The sequence below is a fragment of the Bacillus rossius genome, chromosome 11 (genome assembly GCF_032445375.1).
Source record: "Bacillus rossius redtenbacheri isolate Brsri chromosome 11, Brsri_v3, whole genome shotgun sequence".
NCBI lineage: Eukaryota > Metazoa > Arthropoda > Insecta > Phasmatodea > Bacillidae > Bacillus > Bacillus rossius.
In genome coordinates, this window is record NC_086338.1 from 25,848,379 (window position 1) to 25,873,317 (window position 24,939).

General features: G+C 35.1%; 1 protein-coding gene across 1 annotated transcript in view; it reads right to left on the reverse strand.

The window, feature by feature from the left end:
* LOC134536711 (RNA-binding protein 25-like) overlaps positions 1-24,609 on the reverse strand; it is a 91,642-nt gene extending 67,033 nt beyond the window's left edge. Inside the window, exons 1-6 of the mRNA XM_063376581.1 lie at positions 24,452-24,609; positions 15,244-15,336; positions 11,212-11,312; positions 9,895-9,935; positions 9,305-9,599; positions 6,096-6,233 (exon numbers count right to left, since the gene is read on the reverse strand). Of these exons, the coding sequence (XP_063232651.1) occupies positions 6,096-6,233; positions 9,305-9,599; positions 9,895-9,935; positions 11,212-11,312; positions 15,244-15,329 (661 nt within the window). The 5' untranslated portion in view covers positions 15,330-15,336; positions 24,452-24,609. The remainder of the gene's footprint in view (positions 1-6,095; positions 6,234-9,304; positions 9,600-9,894; positions 9,936-11,211; positions 11,313-15,243; positions 15,337-24,451) is intronic.
* Between the last annotated feature and the right edge of the window lie 330 nt (positions 24,610-24,939).

Sequence of the window (24,939 nt, forward strand, 5' to 3'; positions counted from 1 at the left end):
ATGGGGTATCGTTTTAAAGAGAATTCACACATCTGCTCACAGAAATTAAGATTTCGTTATTATAACCTGCTATTTTCCAATTATACAGGTTTAAACACAATTTTTATGCTATTTTCGGTTAATTTTTATTTTTTGGGGGCCAAAATTTGTCCAATTCGGCTATAGCGAGGACACGGTTATAGTGAGGATCAGACCCGGAACCGTGGCACCTCGCTATAACGGGACTCTAGTGTATGTACAAATATTCAAATTCACATCTTTGTGTTATCTTTAAAAGATTTGTGCAATGGGAGCGCATGACTTGATGTAAGTTTTTGGACATACGCCATTGCTAAGAACTTTTTCTGTTGAAGAAAAACTAATAAATAAAATAAATAAAAATACACAAGAAAGACAAAAACACGCATAATTAAGCAAACAATTGCTGTTGTCAACAAGAATATAAACACCACAAAATATTCCGAAACAGAAATATGGTCAACAAACACTTGTTCACTTAGTACTTTTTTTTTGTTTTTTATTTGTTTGTTGACCATATTTCTGTTTCGGAATATTTTGTGGTTTTTATATTCTTGTTGACAACAGCAATTGTTTGCTTAATTGTGTGTGTTTTTTGTCTTTCTTGTGTATTTTTATTTATTTTATTTATTAGTTTTTCTTCAACAGAAAAAGTTCTTAGCAATGGCGTATGTCCAAAAACTTACATCAAGTCACATCTTCGTATTCACCTAAAAGTGAATAAATGAATTTACCGCCTTCATTAATATTTTGAGTTTTCTCAATCTCTATTACACAATTTTGGGTACTTTCCAACATCATAGAGGCAAAATTATGATCCATGCTCTACAGGTCCACCCTCTACATAAATTATGGCTTTAAATAATTAAAAACATACTAAATATTTCAGTCAACTAAAACTGTTTCCTTTTAAGCTAAAGTAAATTACACACAAATGTGACACAAAAATGTGTGGCATAAACAAAGATAATAGCAAATCAGTGTTTCAATAAATTTATAAACATACAATAGTTAAGTAAAATATAGAATTTTCAAAAGAAGAAAAAAAAGTATGGCAATATTCTGTTCCTAGTAAAATGAATAGAATACCAATATGAACACGCTTTAGTTGGAAAGTTATGGTATAAAATAAAGTGTTCCAAACATTTAAGACAATACAAATAATAAGACTAATAATTTTAAGAAAAAAATGTAATTTACTTAAGAGTTGTTTGTAAGTTATAAAAAATACCAGCAGAAATGTTTGTTATGAAACCAAAGTTTTTTTTGTTATAATAAAACTAATGTGATATTATAGCAAATAAAATAGATCCTTATATTTTGAAAGAAATAGTGCACCAAACTATGTATATAAGTCTTAAATTACTTCATTATGAAAAATATTTTGCACCATCCATAACGTTAACTTTATTTATATATATTTTTAAATCATTTAATGTAATCTCTACATAACTTTTTTTTACTATTACATGTTTGTGTGTTAGGTGTTATTTTTGTATCTAAGTTGTCACCTTGTGTTGTAGTCTTGTATGGTCGTAGTAAGTGGTGCCTGTCTAAGAGATGGTGACCACATTGTGTATAGGCTAAATGTTGTAGTGTCCCACCTGGATGTGGCTTACTGGTATGCAGTGCCCACCTCTTGGTTGTTGTCCTGTCTACTGTCCATTCTGTGTTTGTGTCAGCCCCTAAAGTATTTATACTGCTGGCCGGCATGTAACAAATTTATAAATAAATTATTTCACCTTTTCTCTACTTACCTTTAGTAAACTTTACTCACTTTTGAGTTCAATAATGAATAGGGGCGTCCAAAGCTCAAAAAAATTTGAAGTCGAATCAAAGCTTGCCGACTTTGATTCGTAGTTAACACCAAGGATTTTCTTCAAAGGAATAAGGAGAATATGTTACAGTCTTTGTGGCTGGATTCAACAATGGCGTAACGATGACGGACATAAATAAATAAATATCACTCTCTTTATTTATTACAGTTATATATATATTTATATTACATGGTTCCCACTCCTTTTAGCTAAAAAAATTCAAGCACTTATCGAGCACATTCAAGGACTTTTTCAAAAATTTCAAGGACCCAAATACTGTATTATGAAAATTTTAGTACATATATTTTGAACACGTGCAGAATTTTTTTTTTTCTCTGTCTATTACTTACAAACAGAAAGATAAAAGCTTATCGCAGGAACAGAAACATTTCAAAATAGCTGAGTTTAACATTATACCGAACTTTTATCAGAACAAAAACATTGATGACACCATAACTGCCGGTAAAAATAGTACATAGAAGATATTTTATCGTATGCCGTCGAAAAACAGGGCATTAATCTATGTGAAAACTATTCGAACGTACCATAAATATCGTAAAATTAAATTGCGGTGCCCCACTTTTAACTTGTCCCAAATAAATACAACGTAATTATAACTCTTGTAAACAGCGTAAAATTTTTATCAAGCACTTTTAAGCACCTAAATGTTTTTTCAAGCACTTTTAAGGGCCCTTGATTACTTCAAACCATTTCAAGCACTTTTCAAGGACTTTCAAGGAGCGTGGGAACCCTGTATTAGGGATGGGTCGGTACCGGTTCTCGGTTCCTATGGTTCTCAGCATTTTAACCGGCACCGAGAACCCCAGCTAAAATGTCGGTGCCGGTACCGGTACCGGCAGTATAGCAAAACCCTATATGAAAATAGTCCATCACTACAACTTAACTGCAGCATGAAATGGCTCAACTCACGTCCAATTCACATACGAATTATTTTTTTGGACTTCTGTGAAATAATATTCATCTCTAACTATAAAATAAATTACACGTGAAAATATTTAATATTCTCGTCACATCTGTAAACAAAGTACGTTTTACAATCAAAACATAACAGTTGAAGGTGCCATAGATGAAGTTCATAGATGTGTGCAACTCTATAACGTGCCGCAGCAGAAAGATGAGAACAGAAAGACGCCATGTTTGTTCAATGGTTTTTAAAATAGGCAGCTAATTGAGTCTTTGACACCTAAGTATGAGTGACTGGTGTACAAAGAACAATTAAAATTGCAAAAGTATATTTGTTAAATAGAATTGATGATTCATTTCAAATATTTCCGTAATAATTTTCGGCATTCTAACATTTTATGCCATTTGTGCAGTGCTGTGAAGTGTAAGTTCACTGCATCTGCAGCCATCTAGTGGAATGGCTAGTAACTTTCTCTTTTAGGCAAACGGGATTGCTTTGAAAGTGGCACGTCTGTTTTTAGTGGTAATAGCAGCGTTGACGAAGATCCCGCGGACACGTGATAAAAGATGTTTTTTTTTTTTTTTTTTTAAAGTGGTGTATGGATGGTAGATGTATTTTACTATTGACTGGACAAACGAAATTCTTGTTGACACTTCTAAGGTATAATTATTCCGACAAAACAGTACAAATTGTGTAAGAAATGTCATCAGAAGTGTGGCAGTAATTGACTTGACTGCAAACAAACTGAATTTGATGTAGACAATTTATTATTTTAATACTTTGAAAGTTCACCATCAATTTAATTTATTTCCATTATTGTAATATTTTCTTTTTATTTTTATGTTTTAAAGGAGGGTGTACGTACCTTTCTTGAGATAATTGCTAGATTAATATAGTAAATTTTAGTTTTATTAAGGGTTCTCTATATTATTTAGAATTATTTTTCACTAATACATATTACATTCACAATAGGTTGGTGCGTTTGCTGTAGCTTGAAAACTGTACTAAACATTTTAATTTGTTTTGAAAGACTGAAACATTATGCCAATGCATTTCTTTGTAAGCATACAACTAAAACATTGAGGAAAAAACAATACAAAAAAATTATTATTTTCAGTGTTATTAACAATAAATTGTTGAAGATGGAAGTTTAGATACAGGCTTTTTAGTGCTTTTTTGTAGCCGAAACAATAAATAGTTTATTACTTGAAACTCCTCATAAATAATGTATGAATAATGTTTATTTTATTTTTGAAGTCAGAACCGAGGACTGAGAACCGATTTTTAAGAACCGGTACCGAACCGAGAACCAGGGAAAAACAGGAATTGACCCATCACTAATATATATATATATACATACACACACACACACACACACACACACAGTAAAACTCGCTTAAGACGTTCTTGCGTAACACGTTTTCCCATTTATTAAGTTCAAAAAATTATTCCCTTGATCACTTCCATATATCCCTATGTTAATCTTTCCCTTTCATAACGTTTGTCTTTATATATGATTCCCGCATATAACATTCAGGGAAAATATAAAATAACATCGTTAATCTTTAAGCTTTTCAACAATTTTTAAGGTTAATTTTAAAAATTTACATATTTCCAAACGTTTAATACCGTATTGGTCCGAATATAAGGCGGCCATTTTTACATAAACGAGAGATGCGAAAATTGGAAGACGCCTTATTTTCGCACCCAAGACATCAGCACCGCTAACTTTAGTTCCAAGCTGAAAGCTACAGTAGAAACATTGTTAAACAAAATGTTCACGATTTTTTATATTAACTAAAACAAACGGGGAACTTACACGGGGAAAACGATAAATCAAACCCAATATTGCAGTAATTCACAATTGCTTAAAGTTGAAAATTAAAATATTTGTTCTTGATTAAAAATGTGAACGTTCTAGCATCTCAAAATGGCAACCTTTTATTACACAATTCATATTTGTACTTGGTGTACAATCGCGTGTTAACATTTCCGGTAATTTAATTTCAGATTTTTAACGGAAATATTTGTACTAAAATATCGCAGTTATTTTCAGAACGATTGTTTACGTTTACAAACAGATAATGTTAAGAACATTTCGGATGTAATGTTTGGAAATTCAAGGCTGTCAACTGTTCCGTTATTCCAGCATGCCAATGATAGTAAGTGTATTTTTGTGTGAATACAGTACATGTCATTTGAGTAAAATAGATTTTTACGTTGGAAATTACTTTTCCCTTTTAAGAAGTTTTCCCTGTTAAAAAGTTTTAAGCATCCAGTCCCTTGAAAAACTGTGACTGGATGCTTAAAACATCTTAACAGGGTTTTACTCTGTGTGTGTCTGTGTGTGTGTGTGTGTGTGTGTCTGTCTCTCTCTCTCTGTGTGTGTGTGTGTGTGTGTGTGTATATCTTCAAAAGCAAAAATAATTTAACTAATAACATTAAAGATGATGGTGAGCATCAGCAATCTTATGTTAACAGTTTCATGAAGTTTGGCCAACGTGACACAATTTAAAAAACAAGCACTTTAGCGTTGTGCGCTAAAGAAACGGTTAATAAGCATTAAAAAAATTATTTATTTCATCCTGCACACATTAAAGCAATGTAATGATCTAGTACCTATCAAAAAAAATATTTGTTAATTATCTATATACATTTTAACAATGTTATGTCTTAAGAATTTCTAATAACTGCGGTTGGCCTTCCTGGAACTGTTAGCATCTACGTGTATTGTGTATGTCCAAATTTACACCACAATATTAATTATGTAAATGTTAATTTCAGTTTCAGCACTAAACAGTTTTTCAGGTGTTACAAATGATAACATTGCCTTACTGATGTTAAAAATGTGAAAGTTTTTGTAGCCCAAAAATATTTAAGTTACAGGCAGAAACTTTTTTTTTTAAATTTTGTTTCTTTCCACAGTGAAAAATTAAACTAAATCCTCTGAAATGTGGTTTTCAGTGTACTAACATACGGTTTTCTGCTGCAGATGTTGAAATTGGCAAGTAAACAATTTCACCAAATTTCTAGCAATAATGAACCTTTCCAACGCTTTGACTGTAAGAAATTTGCTTTAAAGAACTGCATCACATCAAATATAACTATGATCATTGCTACAATCTTACCGTGGTATTGCAAAAATTTAGCAGAATAAATCATTGTTCTGTTCAGCACAAATACTAGTCTGAGAAACAGACATGGCAATATTCACCCCCCCCCCCCCCTTCTCCTTTTTGCAATGACTATGTGTAAAGGATCGAGATTCTCCTGTTCCTGAACTAACAGCATTGGAAGGAATATTGGTTGTCAGCTGAAGACATGATTAAAATTACCTTTATACTCATCCAGAACTGTCTTGGTTTTAGCATCCACCTTGACTACTAACTTCTTGTCTGCTATGTCCATGTCATGAAGCAGTCGAATAGCCCTCAGCCCGCCGTCTGGGCTGCCGAACTCACAGAACCCAAAGGCTGGAAAAGAGGAACACACCACCAACATTACTGACACGAGCCACTAAGGGAAAAATGTTGTAGTATATATATGTAACATCATAACGTACAGAATTTCTGAAATTCTAGGGCATAAATTTTAAATGGAAAGTAGGGATTGCCAAAACAATTTTTTTTTGTTAAGACCTGTGTGTTTTGAAAACAGATGCTGCGCAGTTACAGGCGTGAACACAAGCGCTACTACACTCCAGTCACTTTTAGGATCCAGAATCAAATAATCTGCGGAAAGCAGGCGACGAGACGGGCTCAGACTTCAGAGTTAGTGAAGCCCAACAGCAAACAGCAGTCTGAGCTGAGAATTAGTCACTTCACGCCGATGCAGAACTAAATGTTTATTAGATTGTTAACTTTCGCAAGTGTATCTGTAGTAAAATAGAAATTACATAATATATTTTTTTTGTACTTTGTGGTGTTTTCTTTTAGAACCTGTCATTTATATTTCAATTATTGATCAAGTATCAGACCAAGGCGATCAAATTATTCAGTAAAATAATGAGTGATTTTTATATGAATTTTGGAATTTTCCCAAATTTCTAGGTCAATAAATACAAATTTCCAAGATGGCGGTCATAACGGCTTACGGGAGGTTGGTAGGCAAGGAAAGTAAGCTTTCAGTAATTTGAACATGATTCATTGAAATTGTTATTTACTACATAAAATTTAATATTTTATACATCACAGGAATCAATTGAATCATTCAGTAAATTATTTGCGATAGATTTAATGAAATGTGGAATTTTTCCCCAATTTCTAACTAAATAATTACTCATTTCCAAGATGGCGTCCAAATTTCAAGATGGCAAGTGCCTCAGTAATAATAAATGAATACTGCACTCTAGTGGACAAAAATTAAACTAACATGATGGTAGCACAGTCTAGCAGACAAAAATAAGATGGCAGTCTCCAGCAGACAAAAAATAGATTGCGGATATTACATCATACTAGCTGGCGATATACACGCGCGCTCCCACCCACCCACCCACCCACCCATCTCCACTTATCTATTTCAACAGGTTTTTAAGATGCAACCGTGACCCAACGTAATTGTTTCAAATGCAACATTCCACAACAAAACTACAGCCATCATTTTGAAAACAGCACTTCCAAGACAGGCTTTTTATGTTCTTCAGCTCCTGCACAAATTTCTCACTGACTGTAATGTGTGTGCTAGTTATTATAAAAGAAATTGACAACAAAGGGTATCTCGCTTCCTTTTTTTTTCTAAAAGTGGGCTGGCCTCACTCCCTTCTACACAGTAATAAAGTAGCAAAGAAAACAGACCAAAAGAGGATTTAGGGTTAATACCAGTGCAGTATTTCTTACGCACCAATAAACTGAGACACAGAACAAAGACTTCACTTGTACTCTACTGTAGACAGATATATGATGCAACTAATAATTGAGGGAGACCCTAGGGGAGATGTAATTTTACTACCCAAATTACAGCTGTGACCCATTTAGACATTTAAGATAAAAATGAGATCCTAGATGTGCGGTGCAGGCCCGGATAGTGGGTTGGTCCACCAAGATATAGTTTCCAGCTTCTCATCGTATTTAGACAACGAAGTCGCTATATAAATTATTTTGTGTAGTCACAGAACTATGAGAGGCGATCAGCAGAAGTTAGTGGGTGTTTTATCATGCTGAGCTACCTTGTAAAGGACCTTTATCTAAGTTTTCTTCGTAAAGTCCAAAATCATTTCAACTCTTTTATTTAAGAATTTCCAATAACTGTTTTGAGTCAGTTAACAGTTATAGATAGAACTTGACACCAGACTACTTGCAACTTCTGATCAATTTTTTTCCTTCCAGTGCTTATATATGTGTAATCCAGGCAACAGCTAGCCGGTGAGGTCTGAATTGGCAAAAGTTAGAGGAAATTAGTACAGTAGAATCCCGCTGATGCGACCCCTCACGGTTTCCGGAAAAACGGACTAATAAACGGAATGGTCGCAATAGAGAATTTGGGGTGTCACCGCATCGTCGGACACATACACGTGAATGCCGCTCGGGCAGTGTCTAGCCGAGCTCGGCGCGTCCAGTATCGCACGAAAAGCCGTCTCAGCTGTCATGTTATCTTACCCGCCCGCACGAAAAGCCGCTGTGGTAGCTGCGTTTTTTTTCTTTTTTTTTACGCTGTGAAGGGACGTGGAAAAGATAATTGCTTGAGCTGTCAAAATAAACATCGCTGACGGCAAGGGCGGAAGCGCATCTTGTCGGTCTGTCGCTGTGATTATCTACTCCAAAAACATGTCACAGCATTTCAGGATAGCATTGTTCTTATATCTTTTGTTTATAGCCGAATGTTTTCTACCTGATCCACACAAGTTCCTTCGCCACGTTTTGAACGAAAATAACCACCAGCCGGCTAGCATAGCCGAACTCGCGTGACGCGAATTCACGTAGCGCGAGTATTTATCGGAACCCATTGTTCAGGGTATGCGAGTCCAAGGTGTATAGAATAATTCCACACATTTTTTTTTGTTTATCTGCGCACGTGCGAAGTCAGCGATGTTATAGAAAAAAAGCCGAGAACCAAACACCTGGCGACGTCGTTAACACAGTGAAAAAAGCTTTGTGTGGCCAGTGACACCTCAGATGCAGCTGGCAAGATCACACTAACCAGTCGCAAGACAAAGGCACGGGACCAGGATGGCAAAAGACGCGCGCGTAGATGCTATCAGGTGATGCGCACAGTTTACCAGTATTGGCTAGCTTGGACAGTCTAGAGGGGTGGTATCTATTTTTAGCAGTCTTTTGTATGCCTGCCTGCTTACAGTACAGAGCTCGCCAAGATAAACGTGAACACATAGCGCCCAACAAAGTGTAACATACTTGTTTTTCAGCAGATTTTACTCAAATTTTCGACTTTCTCTGCTCAAATTTTTTACGGTTTCTCAAAAAACGGTTGTATAAACGGAATGGACGCATCAGAGGGAGGTCGCATCGGCGGGATTCTACTGTATGTACCAAACCTTATTCGAATGTAGTTGAAAAGGGACATTGGTGGTCCAAGCGGCAAAGCAACGCACCTTGCACTCTCTTCCAGGAGAGGACGTGTCCGCAGGCAGCCAGGATGTGGCGGATCATGGCATCCGGGGCGCGCTCCGTGATGTTGCCCACGAAGACGGTGACCGGCGGGCCGCCAGGCTGTTCCTGTTGCTGCTGCTGTTGCTGCTGCTGTTGCTGCTGCTGCTGCTGCTGCCGCTTGCTGAAGGAGTTGTGGCGTGCCGAGCTGGCGTTGGTGCCCCCGTGGTGGCCGTGGTTGGCGTGCGGGCGGAACTGCCTCATGGGCGGCAAGGGCGGTAGTGGCGGCCCGGGCAGCATCTGCAAGCAGCCGCGCTACGCCGTGTCTACAAGGTGCCTGAGACAGCCATCACTGCTAATAGCCAGTTCTATTCTCCACTTCAGAACAGTTTTCTCACAGCAAACAAATAATTCAAGCACAATTCGAAGGTTAGGGGCCACTCGTGTTTGCACGATAATTCTTTAACTATTTTACAACACTGAGCACAGCACAAGTATGACCAATAAAATAAAAACCTAGACTATGAATAAAATCCTGCATTGAACTTGTTCAAACGTGATATTTTTTTAGGGAAGTAAACACAAAATAACTTACATGTGGAGGCATCTGCATCACGGCAGACATCAGTGGTGGCGCTGAAACGACAAAGAAAGAAATGTTATTAAGAGCTGCTGGTAGTAGAAGCAAACAAATGATAGCATTAAGTAATAATGAATGTAGAGTTCTGTTTAAGCTGCCAACACTTTCTAGCACAGAAAATCACATTACAAAGTGGAATCCTTTTGTTTCGGTTCTTCTTGGGTCACCGAAAAGAGTAATATAGCAACAAGATTATACAGGTTGACACTTCACACATACAAATTGTATTAATATGTTAGTTACACAAAATATGTTATAAATTATAACTGAGCCTTTTTTGACAATGTAAACACCAATAATTTAATCAAATTCTGTTAAATCTTAATCATCTTAAATCTTTCGTGCGTAATTCCCCGGGGCTTCTCTCGGTCGGGGGGGACTGTTTAAATAATTGTATGAGTGACCACTATGGTCCTTTCTATACTAATTACATACCGAATTGTAGAGTGTGACCACGTGGTCAGGTCGCACCCCGTGAACCAATTCGTGCCGCAGGCGTTGCGTGATATAATCAAAGGTGTAGGCGAAGTAGCAACTAATAAACCAGGGCATATGATTTTATTTGTATTTGTTTATTTCAACATCCTGAGTGTGACGGCGTGTGGGACGCCGTAAGAGCCCACTGCGTAGGTGAAGAGCGTACCCGACGCTGAGAGCGGACCAGTGGCAAGTACTAGGATTGGCTTCGGGGGGGGGTTAAAATCATGCCTCACATGGGCGACGTCACGGCCCTGAAAATGAGTCTCTCCCGGGTCCGTGCCCCTTGCACGGTGGCGCCCACAAATTAATCTCAGTACATGTATCGACGTGAACCCCCGCTTAGCATAAGGACAGTTAGGCCGCGGTCATTTCAATACACACAATTTATATATATTTAGATAGATTAAATATATTTTTAAAAAATAATTGGCCTTGGCATAACTCAAATAACTGATGGCTATTCAACGGTACACAACAGACAGAACAAGCGTCAGCCTCCAACAGACTAGCAGTCTTTCCTTGATCCTGACTTTACAGTTCCAATTATTCAAATTTACAATTGAATTTTTAGAAAATAAAGTCATGGCACTAAGAGTTCTTTGGTTAGCTACAGCTGAAAGTTCAGTTGTAGTGTATATTCTATGTGGTTTCAACTATAAAATCACAAGCCACTGAAAAGGACTCTGTATAACTCGGGAAGCCATGGGCAGGAAACGTTATGCAGGATATAAATGAAATAACTGTATTCAGGGTACATATAATCAGAATGAGAGTAACATGGGAGGCACTCACCGCTGATCTGCATGTACGGCATGCCCATTCCCGGACCCATGGCGGGGAGACCTGGCACCATGGGAGGCCTCCCTGGGTAAGACATCACCATGAACCCAACGCTGCAAGCAGACACCAACAGTGACACACACTACGGCAATACAACTACCTTCGTATCACATTTCCTGGTTTTACTGCTGACCGGCTGCCCGTTTGGTAATGATAAGAACAAGTCATGACTGATGAACTTGATAATTAAAGCTGTCACAAAGCTAAAACTGATAAAACCAGTTTCCATCCACGCAATGTAATGTAAATGGCATCAGAGCATAGATCATTAAAATGCTCATAGGAAGTTAACAGTAAATTTTAGTCTGGCAAACCCAAAAATATGTACTTTATTGCATGATATAATTGAATTAGATACGTTAGAGAACCAAGTGCGGCGGTGCCGTAGTAAAAGATCGAACTTCCAATCCAGAGGTTCTGGGTTCGAATCCCAGGGCAACCAACAAGGTCTTGGTCTTACATAGTTTCTCAAAACCACTCAGGCAGCTGTGGTATGGTTCTTTAACCTGAGCCCTGTTACTTTGGTTTGTTTTGGATGATCTTCTCTAACGAATATGATATTGTCGTGAATAGTGCAGTGAGAAGTGAGCTTCCTTGGATGGCAAATGCAGTGGCTAGCACTGGCGGGTGCCGTCTGTCCACACTTGAGTCGATTTCATCACCTACAGGCACCTGTCTGGGCACAAGCGCCACTCCAAGGAAGTACAGACAGTTATTTAACTCCTGCCACACAGCCAAACAACGATATGCATATTCTTTGCTTAGCACACTGGCAGGAAACATTACCCAAATGTAATTACTATCAAAACAAATTTTAACCTTAATAAATATGAAAATTTGACCATAAAATGTTTTCCTGCGTAATATACAGTTTTCCTTGTAATAATTTGGAATCAACACCACCAGTCTGATAAAGATAACAAAAACAATTTGTTTGATCAACAATTGAAATGATATACAGTAGACTACTGATTATCCGGAGAAGTGATTGGCAAGGGGTCCACGAATAACCGAAAAACACGGTTAAAGCAATGTCAAAAAAAAAAAATTGAAAATTTTTTATCCCGTCTATCTAGACAAACATTGTACCACCCGTCCCTCAAAGCAACGGCCTAATTTGTTCCAGTAAAACACAACACTAATCAAAACAGCACTAGACACGTAAGTTTTTTTTTCCATATCAGAGTATTTTAATCAAAATAATTTGTTTTCCAAATAGGTAAGTGTGATTGCTGACTACCATTTTGATAAAGACACTAGTTCCGTTAAAATTATTTTACAATACTAATACATTTGAAGTACATTCAAACAAATGTTTAATATCATTTAGAGAATTAGCAAACTAAAATTAAATAAAAAAATTCACATACTGCATTGTTTATATAACAGAGCATGGGCATAACACATTTTTTTTTCTATGTAGGCACTGACTACCAACATTTGTGAGTTACAAAATACAAAATAATAATGTTATGGATGTAGAAGATTTATTTCATTTCTAATAATAACAATTTTTCAGTGCCGCTTTCCTTGTCACCTCCGTCACTAATTAGCGTCCAGCCCCCTTGGACCAAACCTCACCATCGCCTGGCAGAATGTGAACCAACTCCTTTGTCGTGGTCTAAACTTATTTTTCGGACAGTGAAATTTCGTTATAATCAAAGAGACTAATCGATCAGACTCATCTATCAAAAGGCATATAAATTTTATTGGACATTTGGCTTAAGCGCCCTTGTTTGTTCTAGCCATTTTGTATACTGTGTAATAAATCAGTTTTGATTGTTTTCTCAAAATGAATTTTCTCCTTCAAGTAATTCTCTTAACTTTGTTTCACCTTATTCAGCTAGTAAACATCTGGCATAGCCTGTAAGAGAACAGGCCCCTCCATAATCTTATGTTGAATTTGGAGATTCACTGGGGATTGTGTCCAGTTACCCTTCAACAGCAAAATTTTACTAAAAGACAGCATTGGTATATAAAAAATTCAGGAAACCATAAGGCTACAACTAAAATTACTTCAGCAGCTGCCAGAGATTAAACAGTTTACACATTAAAATAATAATTAACATAATTAAAATTCTCACTGGTATTTTGTTAGTTGAGCGCTATAAAAACATGTTCCTAGCTTTAAAGTCTTCATAGAGAATGTATCAATCACTATAAAAAGCACATTATGAATATCCCTACTAGGTAGTCCATTTTTTTACTACTGAATAAAAATTACTTTAATAGAAAAAATGTTTCTAAAAACTAATAGTAATGGTAAAACTTTACTATACAGGTTTTTTTTTTTCATATGGTAGCCCTTAAATACATATTTATTAAGACACTATAAAAAAATTTACGGCACCATTCGCTAGTCTAGTTTCTTTTAAGTTCAACATTATGTTTTGGTTTTATTCTGTAATAGAACCTGCAGTCTTTCACAAGACAAATCACGGTAATAGTTTTTGGTCGAGCTTTCTCATAATTATTACCGGCTTTTTAAATCTTCAGATGTAAAAGTAAAAAAAAAAACGCTAGAGAAGAAAAGAAATTGAGTAGCAACTTCCTTAGCTTAATCACAAGTAGACAACACTCAAAAGTGACGCAGTTTGTAGGCACTCTGTGTAGTTTTTCTACTAAGCTGTGAACAGTGCTCAAAAATGGTATAAGTAATACAGTTTGTAGGCATGACGAGCAGTTTTCCAACCAAGTTCTTTTCAAATTTATTGCTAGACAAATTCCCAATTTTTCTAAAATTAAAGTTTCTCATTGTTTTCCTGGCACCAAAAACAAATCCCATGACTAGGGTTTATATGGGAGATTTTCAATTCTAAAACAACGATTGACTTAGGGTGTATGGTATGTTGCAAAAACATAATTCTTGTGAGTTCACTGATAAATAAATCAAAATAATTGTGTTTGTAGTGTATGAACATGTCTATTCTGCTGAAGGGATTCAGTGACTCATGTCATAGGCCTGCATTGATTTTTGAAATTGAGGTTTATGAGTTTAAAGTAGTCACCAGACAGGAACAAAGATTAACATGAGGTTGTAGAAAAGTACGCTATCCAAGTAATGAGTTTCTGAATTTAGCTATGTATTGAAATGAAATTTTTATAGGTAATGATTTTTTTTTTAAATTTTAACGTTTAAAATTGTATTAAATTGTTTTTAAAAATGTTGTTATTAACTTTTGTTCTGAGCACAGAAATTACAAATTTATTGATTTTAAGAACTGTATATATTGAATATATAAGAACTTTATACACATTAAAAATGGAACTTTTTAATAATTAAAAAAAAGTATAATTCACTAGAATAATATTATTAACATTACAAGCCACATTAGAAGTATTTGGTATTTAAAATACTGGCAAATGTAATTAAAAAAATATTTTATACATAACACAATGCATTTAAAAAAAAACAGCAGGACCATATACAAAAATGCACCACTATCAACATGATAATACAAAACACCTGATTAATAGAAGATTCAAGATTGACAGTGTGTAACGCCTATTCAAGTATGTCTATGTTCAGCAAACAAACAATCCCATGTTAAGATTATCTTATGTTAACAATGAGTTATAACTCTTATCGTTTATGTAGTCCTTGATATGCATTCTCTCACTGCGCAATTGTGGACTGTGACATAATGAGTATGCATCAGGCTTCAACATCCGTCCAAAGCTATGGAGCCCAAGTTCTGGCCAGAAATGCCTAAGGCATCAGACGAGGAACTGTGTGTTTGCAGTAAGCTTAGCTATGGTTGCGCCTGACTGGCAGGACACTGAAAGGAACGGGAGGGAAGGTAACGGCAGAGGTGCACTCCGCGTCGGTCCAGCTGCAGTGGTCCAGGTTGACGGAGATGAGAAAGGTGAAGAAGGGAAGGAGAAGAGAGCTGGAGGAGCACAGGGCGTGGAATGTATGAAAGTGAGAGGTGCGAAGGACCTGCGGAGAAAGCTCCAGGGAAGGGGAGGGGTAAGGGTACTCACTTGGTGGAGGTGGTTGGGATCTCGCCAGCAGTTGCCTCGTAGAGAGTGGGTCCTGGCTGCACTATGTCGCTGGGATCAATGGACATTGAAAACCTGAGGAGCAACAAAGCACTGTCACAGTACGCTACACACTTATATCATCACTGTAGTTAGAGTACAGTAAATCACAAAGCAGTGTGTTTACAAACGTTACATTTTACTATGAAGGCCATTTTCATACTTACAATCTAAATAATACATGATTTCAGTAGCTACCGACAATTTCAAGATTAACAAAATAATTTAATACCTATTTTTAATTGTAACACTTTTGAACTTCTTCATTGTCAAATATAATTTTTTTTTTAATCATATGTAGGGTCAGGTGGGGTGGATATGATACAAAAAACTTAACTTTTTGATTATTATTTTAACTAAGAGCACTACAACACTGAGAAAAATTACGCACATTTCTTAGGGCTTTAGAAACCTAACCCTAACTCAATAAAAATTTAGATTAATTAGTTAGATTGATAAAAAATAAATTTAGTGTATCATATTCACCCTGCGATTGGGGGGAATATGATACACAGGTGGGGTGAATGAGATACATCATTATATCCTACTTCCTAGCAAGGCTATCAGTGTGGTGGGGTGCGTGTGAGACAGGTCAAATACATGTGTATCACCCACGAAAAATTTCATGACGATCAGTTTAGTGGTCCTCGAGTTCTGACATAAAATATGAAGTCATGTTACAGAGTGAATATTTTCCCTCTATATTAAAGAACCATACATTTTGTCACAGTACATAAATGTGACTAGTGACTAGTCAAACAAATTCTACATACAATTTTGATCATTTATCCACGTACTGTCCAATTATTGAACGATCTTCTCAGCCAACAACAAATTGAATAAATACTGTGGTCCTAATAAGGATTTTCTCTCTATTTATAATAAATACAACAATAGCAAAGGAATAAAAGCAGCTAATTACAAACTAAAATTTGGAATGCTTAGAAATACACAGTTCTACATGTGATGTTAAATTATTCATATTACACTAAAACATAAACATAGGGGCCTACATAGAACAATAAGTTGTACAAATTGGAGTACAACAATTTGTTTATGTTCAGGTTTACCAACATACAGAAATAGCTTTAAGGTAAAAATAAAAAAGGTTTTAATGACAACGTACATTTCAAATTCAGCAGTGGAAAATATAAATATCAAGCACTTTTTTTTATAAAACTACCTAAAATTATGGTATCACATTCACCCCATGCTGTGTATCACATTAACCCCATGTTCTGTATCATATTCACCCCAAAAACTTAGGCAGCAATAGTAACTAAGATATAAATGTCAGACTATCTTTGTAAGCATTAAAACATAGAGGATACTTTCCTGCACCATTTAAAACTATAATTTTGAAGCTATCTTCTATGCACACAAAGATATAACAAAAGTTGCTGGACCTAGACATGAAAATTTTTTGGTCGAATTATTTCTTGCTTGAGACTTTTTCATTTCCTATAAAATGTAGCCAAAGGTTTATAACATTCATTATGGAATGGGGACGTATAAAGAAGAGCCAAGCAAATGTATTTTCTTCAAATTTTTTGAATAGCAAAAAGTAAATTTTTTTTTAATGTATCACTTTCACACCAAGTTTTACACTGTATCACATTCACCCCACCCAACCCTACATGTATTATGTCCACCCAATACATTTGTTATATTTGCTTTATTTAAAGTGAGGCTATTCTCTGTCTGCTCAACTTTGTTGTGTTTGAGTTTCTAGCAAAAAATACACATCACCATGAACATTAATTTTACTAGTAGCTGACCACAGAAATAGAGCCTCAGTGGCTTTATGTATAAGAATATTTAAAGGCCTGTTAAAAGGCATGGTTTACAGTCATGGTTGTGATTATGTATTGCCGTTAGTAGTCGTGTTTCGCAGAAGATTTGTTATCACAAGCATATCAATGTGTGTTTGGAAGTGTAATGTGAATTTAAAGAAGAGCATTTTTTATGTGTCTTTAGATTACAGAAAGCAAAAGGAAATCATTTAAATTGAACAGGATCGATAAAATATAACAAGAACAAAAGTGCTGGTGGTTTCGAGGTCTCAAATTGGTTTTAACAATCAATTCAGATTTTTTTAAACAGATTTTTTCTGGTACCTTATTGACAGTAGTGCTGTGTTAGTTGTTTTCACACACATTTTTGTTTATGCTAGCTTGTGTCATATAGTTCAATTATGTCTGTGTACGTAACTCATGTGAACAGAGTGGAACTAACTGAAGTCTGTGAAGTGTTGGTCACTAATATCTACATGTTTTGAGATACGCTCAGCGCTAGCAGAAAACCGTATCTAGGGCGTTTATGATGTGTGTAGTGAGGTTACGTCAAAATGGCCTTTGTTCTTGGCTACTACACGTGACTCAGTGATACGGATCACATCACTGACCCGGCAGTTGCCCACACTAAGCCAAACTGGTGCGCATGCTGGTCAAGTATTATTCGCTATGACAATCATCAATACTGTCACCATTCCCATATGAAAACCTCAGTCATCATTGAATCATGCTGGCCACTCAGCAACAGCATTACTCACAATCATGCTTCTCCATTAACACCATTTTTTTTTTCATTTTAAAATAGCAAATATTGTTCAATAAAGCACTGTCCAAGATATAAAATACGATGTTACGTCCGCTTGTAAAGGACACGTTGCCGCGGAACATGGAGGCTGCCGACCAATCACACGGTCGCGGTGAGTTGCTGTGAACTACTGAACTAATGAGACCCACACACACCACAGTGAATGATGATGTGACCCTGCAAACAACAGCTTCCTGCCAGGAGTCACCATGGCTTTGATTGTTCATTTGTTCCATAGTTAAAAATGAGAGTGAAAATCACCTGTAACTGTACGTGCTCACAAAGCTCTGTATGATTCAAGTAACAAAGATTTAATATTATTTAATTAAAGTAGGGTCTGCATGAGAATCTTTGCAGCACACTGCATAATTATAAATCTGAAAAGTGATAGTAGGTACCTATGCATATGACATGTGAAGTATGACAGTATTAAAAAAATATAACATTATAAATATAAAGATGAGTGAAATTTGATATTATGAGAATTTGTAGGTGTGAGAGATGGTGGGATTTATGTAGTTTGAGTGAATAAAGTAAACAAAGCTAGTCTGATATAATATAAGTAATGAATATAGAAAAGTGGGACAAAATAAAGTCAGTAACCTAAAAATTGTGTTATTGTAGAGTCTGAATATTTAATACTTGTCAAAATGTACAGGGCAATGTACAGCAGTACAAAAAGGTTTTGGGAGGACAGAAGTTGAAAATAAAATTGTTTCATATTAAACTACTAAATTAATCAAATATTGTTTACTGTTGGGGCACCACTCACAAAAACTAAAGGTTTACACCTGAAAATGTGTTTATTCAGTTCCTTGTCTTATTGTTAACATTATGTGGAGGTGCAAAGAAATATTTCTCGAACTTCACATATAATTAACCATTTTAATGTTCGCCTGTACAGTAATGCGGGTACCGCCATGTGTGAATCACCCACCTATTGTGCTTGCAAATAACTTACCATATGACACTTTAAAATTAGAATCTGTCTTATAGAGACTGGTATTATATGATGTAACAAAGATGCTAGCTGCAATTTTAAACCTACTAGCTTTCTTGTTTTTAATGGCTTTCACTACATAAATTTTCTCGACTTCATGGCCATAACCACTAAAATAATTCTCAAAATCCAGAATGAATTTTCAAACACTGTTTTCATGATAAATACAGGAATTTCTGTAATGCTCAAACAAATAAAAGTCCCAGTTTGCAGTGTTTCCATTAAAAAAAATTCCTAAATGGTATATTTCAGCGTTAGACATTCCTGTATTTATCTATCCCAAAAATCACATTTTTAAATTCCTGATAGATTTTGAGAAACTTGCTAGGGGGCTGGGCCATGAAGTCGAAGGAAATTGTAGGGTAAAAGCCATTAAAAACTATAACAATATTGATTTCAAAATTGCAGCAAGTATCTTTGTTACATCACTTGCCAGTCACTGGCAAACCGGTTCTGATTTTAAGGTATCTGTCATTATTGAGGCAATTGTTTGTGAACACACTAAGAACTTGCGCATGGCGGCACCCATGTTACTGCACAGGAAAATGCTAAAATGGTTAATTAAATGTGAAGTTCTAGAATTATCACAATGCACCTCCATAGAAAGATTACAAATATAACAAGGATCTGAAAAAATACATTTTCCAGGAATTTACCTATTTTTACTGGTGCCTCCATAGTAAATTACCTAATATTTAAGTATTGATGAGATTATAGCATGAAATATATTTATAAATTTATAGTTTTCGGGTTAATGCCAAAAAAAACTTCCTGTATAAATTTTTTTATTTAGTTCTACTAACCTTAGTAGGTTTTTTTTATATATAGAAGCCAAAGTTAATTACATTGAATTGATTTCCAAAGCATGTTTACATACTGTTGTATATTTTTGTCACTATATAAATAGCACCATGTTAACTTTTTTGCTAATACTTTTGTCAAGAGGAGGATGTAATTTATGATGAAGAAAACATTCTAAAATGGCTGTTTTTCCATACATAAAATTGAGAATTGTGTTTTTGAATAATCACGACATGCCTCAATTTACCCTGAAAAGTGTTTCTAAACTCCTACTGGTTTCGAAGGAATTACTGTTTATAGATTACATTAAGTAGCCTGTGCAGAAATGCTGCAGCCACAATTGTGCTTTAGCATAGCAACTTGATCCCGTGGCTCTCTATACATAAGTACATGATATGTTGTATTTGTATTTTAGGTCACAGTGGAATGCAAATAAAAATTAAAAAATATGACTCCCTACTGTGCATCTAAACCCAAGGGTCAGCCCTTTACAGAGATGTTTTTAGTATTACGAAGACACGGAGCACCAACTTGTTACGTGGGAATTCTCAATAAGTGTATCAAACATAATGATTCCTTTTTTACATCAGGTTAAATCTCAAGTGAATATTTTTCTATATTATTCAATACTCAATATGGAAAACAAATTAGGGTGGAAATCAAGTTTGGCCCCAGCCCCTATGTAGGGACTAATTAAAAACCCAGTCTTTATGAAAACAGTCTCGGTTAGCTAAATTCCTAAAGATCTCAGCAGAAACACTGGATCAATTTGCAGCTGGTATCAAGAAAGTAGTTGGCAAAGACAACAATCAGGGGAATCTCTCGTGTAAAATAGTCACAGCTACACTATTAAACCAAAACATATATTTGCGTTTCTATCAGCACCAGCATCACTGCACAGGCTATGTAAATTAACCTGTCTTATAGTTTCAATCACTAAAACACACATGAGATTACGTACTAAACTATTTTCGGTAAATATTTACAATTGCGGTAGATGCCAAAAAAAAATGCTAAAAATCTGAAAATACTTTTATTCTGTGCCCTTTCACTTCCTCTTTTCAAAACAACCGGCGGAGGTAAGAAATTCCAAATACTTTAGGAGATATCGAATTTTTAAATTTTCATCACAATACCTGTGAATTCAGGCGGCCACCATTGTTTCTTGTTTACGAGACGAGTATGATTTTTTTTTCCGCGACGTAGGTGAACGACTACATTGTTGCTTGTTTAGGAGTATCTATTAAAATCTGAAAATACTTTTATTATAGTTATGTTATGTTAGGTTAGCTACATTAAAATAAACAGAGAAATATAAATATTAATAAATAAAACCGAGGTTCGCCGAAGGTAAATGGTTCGGGTGTAATCGGGAATGGCAGAACTTTATGTGCGTCTTGATTTACCGTTCGTGAATGCCTAATTAATTAAAATGGTTGATTAGGTCAGGTCAGTTACATTATTAATACTTTCAAACTAAGCAGACATTAAAAATAATATAAATTAATTTTAATGGTTGTTTAGTTTTAAAGTATTTATAATGTAGCTGACCTGACCTAACAAACCGGGACAAAGGATGAACGGTAGGAACTCACGTAATTTTTTTTACTTATTACTTGCGCAACAAATAAAACATTAAAATTTGAAACGTTAAAAACTCACATACGTTAAGAGGCGGGTACATTCCTTTGCCATTAGTAGAAAATGATGTAGTCGTTCTACCTACGTCGCGAAAATAAAAAATCATAAACGTAAACAAGCAACAATGGTCGGTTCACCTACGCGGAAAAAAATCATACTCGTCTCGTAAACAAGAAACAATGGTGGCCGCCTGAATTCACAGGTATTGTGATGAAAATCTAAAAATTCGATATCTCCTAAAGTATTTGGAATTTCTTATCTCCGCCGGTTTTAATGTAAAGAGGAAGTGAACGAGCATATAATAAAAGTAATTTCAGATTTTTAGAATTATTTTTCGCAAATACCGCTACTCTACATGTTCAAAATTTAAAAATTCCATATCTCCTAAAGTATTTGGAATTTCTTATCTCCGCCGGTTGATTTGAAAAGAGGAAGTGAAAGAGCATAGAATAAAAGTATTTTCGGATTTTTAGCATTTTTTTTGGCATCTACCGCGATTGTAAATATTTACCCTATTTTCATTATAAAAAAAAATACCACACTTGACATAAGTAATAGCAAAACAGATACACATTGGAAGTATACAAAACGCAAAGCCTTTTCAACTTGCCCCAATACTTGCCTTTGTGCAACTTAATTACAATTAACTTTAAAAAAATGTGCTGGTTATAAGCACAAAGGTACAACGTGAACAGTTAAAAAAATTGATGTAACACAAAGCAAATATTCCGGCGTGTTGAAAAAGCCTTGTGTATCATAGGTTTCTCTCATACATACACGTAGTAATCATGGCCCCATTGATAATCTGACTATATACCACTTCACCTATTAATATAGGGATCTCAGAATCCAGTAGGAATTTCTAATTGCTGTGTTTAGGGTAAATATCTTACGTCACGGCTTTTCCGCAAAGTAAAAATTAAGTTGCCAAAATACCATTTCGCAATACTAGAGAGATACCTGTATTTACCTTAAAAAAATTGGTTGTCTGTAAAGTCGGTTTACAGACGATAGTTTAACGTGACGTCATAACAAAACATTGATGAAATTATTGCATACTTTTATGAATAAAATTGAATCATTTTTATTTTAATAATAAAATAATAAATACTTGAAATTATACTAGTAATCAGATTTTTAAAATGCAAGAATAATTAACCTTTATTGCCGAAATTGTTGTTGTAATAAGCAATGAAAACCACATTAACTTTTCACTTCGCTTTATAAAAAGTCGACGAAACAGTTCACGTGTAGATGACTTGTAATTAATTTTAAAAACTGGCGTTTAGCTATAAAGTTTAAATATAATTGTGAACAAGTTTTCATATAAATAAACTGTAATCAAATATCTATCATCAATTATATGAATCACCATAATTTTTTAGTCAATTGTAACATAACCTATTATTACTGCACTGGCAGACAGATAAAATAAATAAATAATAAAAGAATAAATACTTGAAATTATACTAGTAATCAGATTTTTAAAATGCAAGAATAATTAACCTTTATTGCCGAAATTGTTGTTGTAATAAGCAATGAAAACCACATTAACTTTTCACTTCACTTCATAACCAGTCTATGAAACAGTTCACGTGTAGATGTAAATTGTGTGCTGCCGCTGTCTTTCATCTCCTCGGACGCATAGGCCAATTGAGTGGAAGAGAGATAGATGCGGCGCAAGCGTAAAATGAGCGTAACGGGACACAGTGTAATGGAACAATGTGCATAACGGGACACAGCGTAATGGAACAATGTGCCTAACAGGACACTTTTTTGTGCGTGTAGCTGGCGTTCATCGATTTATTAGACGTTGTCACATCAAAACAGTGTTAATAAATTCCTACTAGTTTCTAAGAAATCACAGTTTTGTATCTCACATTTCAATATCTGTGCACTCCCGCTTCCGCCACCATTAATTGTTTAGGCTACCCATGTCTGCTTGTGTTTGTTTTCATGAACTTTATTAAAATATTGTGAATGGTCAATTAAATAAGGTTGGCTACATTAAAAATACTTTCAAACATTGTGGACGGTTGGTTGGGTTAGTATAGCTACGTTAAACTGTAAAATTTCTTATGATTGCTTAGGAATTATGAATTTGAGATGTGGCTATCCTGACCTAAGCATGATTTCACAGTATTTTTAATGTAACCATACTAGCCCAACCAACCGTTCACAATATTTTGAAGTATTTTTTACATCCCTAACGTAACCTACGAATTGTTCGTTACTACATGATTCAAAACACTACTGTGAATGAAATGTCAATAAAAAAAAAAATACTTTGCTAGTTCAATTATATTTGGACATACAACCAACAAACAGAAAATATCAGCGTTAATATTTTCCTACAACTGCAATGCACCACCACATTAACTACGTTTATTATAAAACAATACCTCCATCGACTAAAGTTATCAAAAATAAACACACACACCCATATAGGTAAACAATAAATGATGGCGACACCATCCATGCACAGGTATTGTAATGTAAGTTAAAAGTGTGATTTCTCATGAACTATTGTGTATTTATTAACACCATTTTCAGGTTAAATACAGAAACATCTTTAAAGTTGGAAAATGGTATTTTCGTAAATCAATTTTAACTTTGCGGAAAAGCCGCTACGTAAGATACTAACCGAAATTTATGAATAAACAAAATTTATTTTTATAGGGATAAAAAATTTTAAATCCAAACATTTTGTAAAATTTTGTAACTCGCTAGAAACACTAGCCACATCACAAAACTATAACCCTAATGATCACAACAAAGTACAAACTAAATTTTAAAGGCTCAGAATTAATTAAAAAAAAAAAAAAAAAAGGCGTTAATTATTAGGTTAGGCCAGGGTTGACATGGCAAGCTGTATATTATAAAACTAAGAATATTTCACCCTTACTTAAATAAGAGCTGTTTACCCTAAATCTACAAGCAATAGCAAGGAATCATAATACAACAAACATACTAAAACAGTAACAAAATTTTTCGACCAAACTAGGCCTGCCCAACTGGAATTTCGGCATCCAGCATACGCATGCTTCATTAACTATAGAACCAAATATACATATCCATTAAAGAACAAAAAAAAAAAAAAAGCGTGAAAACCTTTTCCTCCCCAGAAATTCTTCAAAAGAGATTCTTATACATATTATAAATTAATCACTTGCAATACACATCACAGGCACAATTTACACAAAACCAATGATTATACAAGAGAAAGACTGTTAAATCAATGCTTTTCCCATGAACATAGATTAAAAACGCAACTTTGCTGCCATCTGCTAGATATCCAGACAGTCTTTGGAGCGCTTTCTAACAATGGCTAAGCGAACTAGCAGAGAGAAATGAGTTTCAGCGGGATTTATTAATATACGGTGTCCTATTTATATTTATTTGGACCCTGTTACGGTATCTACCTTTATTATTTTGTTTAGAACTATTGTTTCTCTTGTTGGGTTCTGGAATTATATTGAGTATGTTAGAATTGCTTGTACACATGATCGGTGAAGAGGGCATACCAGAGGGGGCATTTTCCGAATGCTGGACTTAACTTTACTATATCAGGACATGTTATTATTGCGTAGATCTGGTTA